Here is a 5,372-nt window from a genome sequence, read left to right on the forward strand (position 1 = left end):
GTTTTGTATAAAAAAATTTTTAAAAAAATATACCGAGCCAACCCGAGCCAGCTCGGGCTCGGCTCGAGCTCGATCGAGCCGAGCTGAGCCCGGCTCGTTTCGGGCTCGAACCGAGCCGAGCCGAGCTCGAGCCCGAGCTGGCTCGGCTCGAATCCAGCCCTACAAAAGTTAGCCTAAAAAGATATAGCTCTTTTGCCTATTTTAATTAATTTTCCTGTAAAACAACATTATTTTATTTTTTATCAAAAAAATTATAAAATACAACATATAATACAGACTTTTAGTACAATTTAACATAACAAACATATAAAATGCATGTTTTATTCATTTTAGATTCAATGATACAATTAAATCTAATTAAAATAATAAAATACAACAATGTCGTATAATACACACATAATACCCAAATTTACTGACTAGGAATAGGATCAATATCAACTGTGAGATCATTATCGCCGGTGAATATCCCTCCCCCCCAAAATTATAGTGCTTGGAATCCAAATTTCAAAATAATAACAAATAACCATCCTCTTGTTTTAGAATTTAACGAAAGTCTCAAGCCACACAAAAATTAAGTTTAGATTAACCATAATGATCACCTTTTCCACTTTTAAACAGTACCCAGGGCTAAGAGGAATTGAAATAAAATACTACACCATGGCCAAAAATGGCTTGTAATAGCTTTCTATGTCAAGTACAAATAAAAGATTTTTAGATTTTGTTGAAGGCAACAATGTCACAACTCTGCACATATTCATTGCATGGCTCAACTGTGAGATGTTCCTCAATGAGTGAATCCACAGAAACAAGGTCATCAACAATTGTAAGCATGATCTGCATCTTCTTAATCCCATAACCAACTGGAACCAGTTTTGCTGTTAAAAATTCAATACAGAAGTAATCACATTAGATATTATTGGCAGCATTATTAATTAAAGCAGAAAAATAAATTGAAGGAAATCAAACCATACATGCTCCCCACAAGAGACCAGGCATCTCAACACTCCTAACAGCCTCTTCAAGCTTCTTCATGTCTGTCTCATCATCCCAAGGTTTCACATCCAACAGAACAGAAGATTTCCCACCTAAAAAAAATGTTGTCAAGAGATTCAGTACTCCTATGATTGATAAAAGTTACATTCTCCTTGTTATGGCAAGAAGCAACTATAAAGCTTTCATCAGTCATTCCAGCATTTTCTATATTGTTACAAGTACAAAGGGCCTATTCAATCAATCGATTTGTACACGATATTATTACAAAAAGAATAATAAGAAAAGAAACATTACTTTCTTTCTTCTTGGCAGATTTGGCTTTAGCTGCCTCCCTCTCCTCCGCTGCCTTCTTATCCTCCTCTGTCTCATCTCCGAAAAGATCCAAATCATCATCGTCATCTCCAGCATTATCCTGACATACTCATATGTTAAAAAAAAATTATACACATCGAATACACTACAGAAAAACTTAGAATCCAGCATTTTTCAAAAAAAATTCAACATAACCATCAGCAGAACATTTGAAATAATCTAAACAGACGCACAAAAAGAAGCAAAATGAAATGCAGCAGCACTGCTACACAAGCTTTTGTTAACCAAGGGTTCCAATCTCTTTCTTTTGGTACCTTCACCTAATCAATAATGTATTGAAAGGGAAAAAATAAAATCCCAACTGGTCAGACCAATTGGCACTAATCTACTATTGGGGAGTGAGACAAAAAGATCCTATCTGTTATAGATAAAAGAAAAAACATCCAAATCACGGGATCACATTCCCTGCCTTGTGGCCCTCTTCCAGATGAAAAAGCAGGGGAAAAACCAATATGACAGCTTTTGTAATTACTTGTCAATAGGTAAACATATATGATGACTACGATAACAAATAATGCAAGCTAAACTATAAAATGGCTACTATGAAAAACATAAAAATAATTTATAGAAGTACAACCTAGAGATGCACTATCGAATTAGCAATTTAGTCAATATAATTGAGTAATATATCAATACCTTGGCCGCAGCGGCTTCAACTGGAGCACCTTTGCCACCAACTCTCACACCAACTGCTTTTCCAGGGAAGCTGAAATGCCAAATAACAAACTCAATTTATAAATTCAAAGTAGTTATCAAATAAATTCAACTAAAATAAGAAAGAATAAAATATAATAAAAACTTACTATGGGGCGAGATGCGCAGAGACGCATTCGTACCACTTGCTGGCATTGGGGAAGGAGCTCCCCGGCTTCTCTAAAACGGCACCGTACACCTTGATGTCATCCTTTGTAATCGTATCCCTGTAATTAAATATCAAAATTTGAAGGTCAGATGAAAGAGAGGATTTGAATGAATAAATTAAATGAATAAATGAAGCCAAACGAACCCAGAAATATAAGTTTTTCCGGGGAGATAGTCGTCGAGAGACTTGAGGCCTGATTCAGTGTGGAGATCTGAGAAAGTGAAGGCCATTTGTGACTGAATTGGATGATAATGGAGGAGAAGAACTGGAGAGAGGCGGAGAGTGAGCACACAACCGGGGCATGGTCTTCTACTCAGCAAGTGATATTTATATCTGCAAAATAAACCCTAGAAGTGAGAAGCTGACTTCGGAAAATAAGCAAATTATAAGTGTTAATATAGACACCTAAATTAAGATATAATAAATAATAATTTTTTTTTCTGAAATTTATAAAATAATTTAAATTTCACTATTATTAATGAATTATTAATAATTTATGAAAATATATTAAGAGTTAACAAATATTATTAAATTACTCTATTTTTGCCCATTTTAATATCTTCAGTTAAAGATAAAATTTATGAAATATCAAAAATATTTTAAAAGGATTTGATATGTTATTCGAAAGTCTACTTTTACAGTTATATTATTAGTATTTATGTTTACACTTTGATAATGTAATTATATGAATGTCAAAAAGGTTATTTTGATATTTCTGTACAATTTTTTATTTATAGGATAAGAGGTAGAATTACAAATGTAATTACATAATTAAATGTTATAACTTTTGTACGATAAATCCACTTGTTGAGAAAATTGGATGATTATATATTTCCGATTTGGTATGTAATGACAAAGTATGTAACTTTTGTATAATGAACCTTTCCACTCTCCGAAAGAAGGTATTATGTCAATATTGTATCATAGACTTGTATGTAAACGATGTGGTTCATCACTACATACAATTTATACAGCTACTCACTACAAGGGTTAATCATTATTTAATGCTTTTGTTAGTTTGACTAAAAAGGAGTCGATTTGCACAACTACTTCTTAATTTGTAAAATGCAAGTAGGCTTTAGACCTTCAACTTTTTGCACGAATGAAAGACAATTGGACGATTGAGACTTCTACTTCAAAATGCATCGTGAATATGATGTTTCCATTTTGCGTTAAATGCAAAACATGTGAACATTGTATGCTTTCTGGGGCGATTTGAATTGCCGAGGTATCTTATTGGCACAATTCACCTACCTTGTTGGATAAATGACATATGCCATTGATTTTAACTTGATTTAGACAAATAAGATTGCTTCATGCTAGTTCACAAACTAACCATCTATAGAATTGCTTTAAACCCAAGTGTTAGTTTTTTTTTTTTTTAGAAAAATTATGTGCACAAACTATGACATGTCACCACATGATTAGGTATAATTTTATTTTTAATTTAAAATCACTTCATTATAGGGTGACTTCTTTTACTTCAAATTTTCAAATCCTTTGACTTCCAAGCTTCTTTTAGAAAAACCCTAAGTCATTCTAAAAGAAATTTTGATTTCAAGAGAAAACATCTTAACTCTTAACCTTTCCAAATATTTCTTCAGTTTTTCTTTTGATCAAACATCATCTCATAATATTCTTCTATGAACTAGCTCGAGGCAGGTTTCTCTAACTTCGTATGTTATAGCTCTAGGTTTTTGTGCTCAAATGGTTGCCTAAGTGTTTGGATGTCTTCTAGGTAAATTTTTAGGATTGGACAATAGTGTTGAGGGAACAAATGGGTCATTGGATTTCTAGTTAAGTTTGGTAATGAAAATACTTTAGGTAGTTTTTTTTTAATTGTTCAATTTTTTTGGGTGTAATTCTTCTTTGAATTCACTAATTTTGTTTTTTTCTCATTAATATGATGTAATACCTGTAGGTGAGTATTGAGTTAAATTTAGAAAATTTATGTCAACAATGATTTAATTAAGTACAATAAAAATATACGTTATGAGAAATTATGCTCAAGTATATAGAAAATGAAAGGTTGAACCATCGTACCAGAGGATGAAATGCTCATTCAACATTTGATAGATGGATAACATAGATAACACCACATCTTTAAATGATTTAAATGATGAATAACCATTTCAAAGATGTGAATGTCTATTTTGGCAATTATCTGGTCGAAATTCTTTCAAAAGAATCATGTGTTGCATGATCAAACATTGTCCCATACACATAAAACAAACCGTAAATTGTTTATACATTTCTTTAGCCTTTAAGAGCATAGTAGAAGGAGAAATTCGTGACTAAGAGTGATCAATTAGTAAGTACATCATTGGAATCCAAAAGATTTATTATGTTGTAATTTATATGCATATGATCTAATGGATGATGATGAGGTTCCTAAATTTTATATATATATAAAATTGTAGAGAAAATAGTAGTTTCAATTGATATAGACTTGATGGAACAATCGTCCCAAGAATAAAAATAATCATTTCATATGAAAATAGAATATATGAAATTGTGATTGAACATCTGATCTAAGGATAGGAATGGTTGTTTCATATATGTAGATCATGATAAATGTTCATTCTAAAGTAGAGAATGATACTTCATAGTGAAATTTACAAAAATGACCATAGATGTAATAACAATTATTCAAGAGACCATAATGACCATGCAATAGAAAAGATAATGAATGCCTATTCCATAGTCAAATAGGTGAACAATTGTTCCTTTTGGGGTTGGTGTCCTAAAATCAATCTTCATAATGATACATATTCATTATTGAGAGTCACATTTGTAATTACTTAATACTTTCTTTGTTAGTGAAATCGCATGCACACACACACACACACACACACACACACACACACACACACACACACACACACACACGTGTGTATAGGAAATATTGTAAGAATGGTTGAACCATGACAAGAGAATTAATACATGACACCCGACCTTGAGAATGCTATGTGCACACAAGTTGGTTGTTCTTAAAACGTCCATAGCTTTGATATTATCATGACTAAGGGCACAAATAATAGTGATAGAGTTATTATAGTGTTGAACGACCCTATCAAAAGATTGTGATAGTTCTTACATGTCAAAACTATTTTGTTTACAACTTGATGCAACACGTGGGTACGTG

General features: G+C 32.3%; 1 protein-coding gene across 1 annotated transcript; it reads right to left on the bottom strand.

The window, feature by feature from the left end:
* Nucleotides 1–510: 510 nt before the first annotated feature.
* LOC123224895 (elongation factor 1-beta-like) lies at nucleotides 511–2,547 on the bottom strand. The gene is made up of 6 exons (XM_044648649.1): nucleotides 2,372–2,547; nucleotides 2,169–2,285; nucleotides 2,002–2,071; nucleotides 1,288–1,405; nucleotides 972–1,085; nucleotides 511–875 (listed from the first exon to the last, which is right to left on the bottom strand). Exons 1-6 carry the CDS (start codon nucleotides 2,455–2,457, stop codon nucleotides 712–714), a joined length of 669 nt encoding a protein of 222 aa, XP_044504584.1. The 5' UTR covers nucleotides 2,458–2,547; the 3' UTR covers nucleotides 511–711.
* Nucleotides 2,548–5,372: the final 2,825 nt, after the last annotated feature.

The sequence above is a fragment of the Mangifera indica genome, chromosome 9 (assembly GCF_011075055.1).
Source record: "Mangifera indica cultivar Alphonso chromosome 9, CATAS_Mindica_2.1, whole genome shotgun sequence".
Taxonomy (NCBI): Eukaryota; Viridiplantae; Streptophyta; class Magnoliopsida; order Sapindales; family Anacardiaceae; genus Mangifera; species Mangifera indica.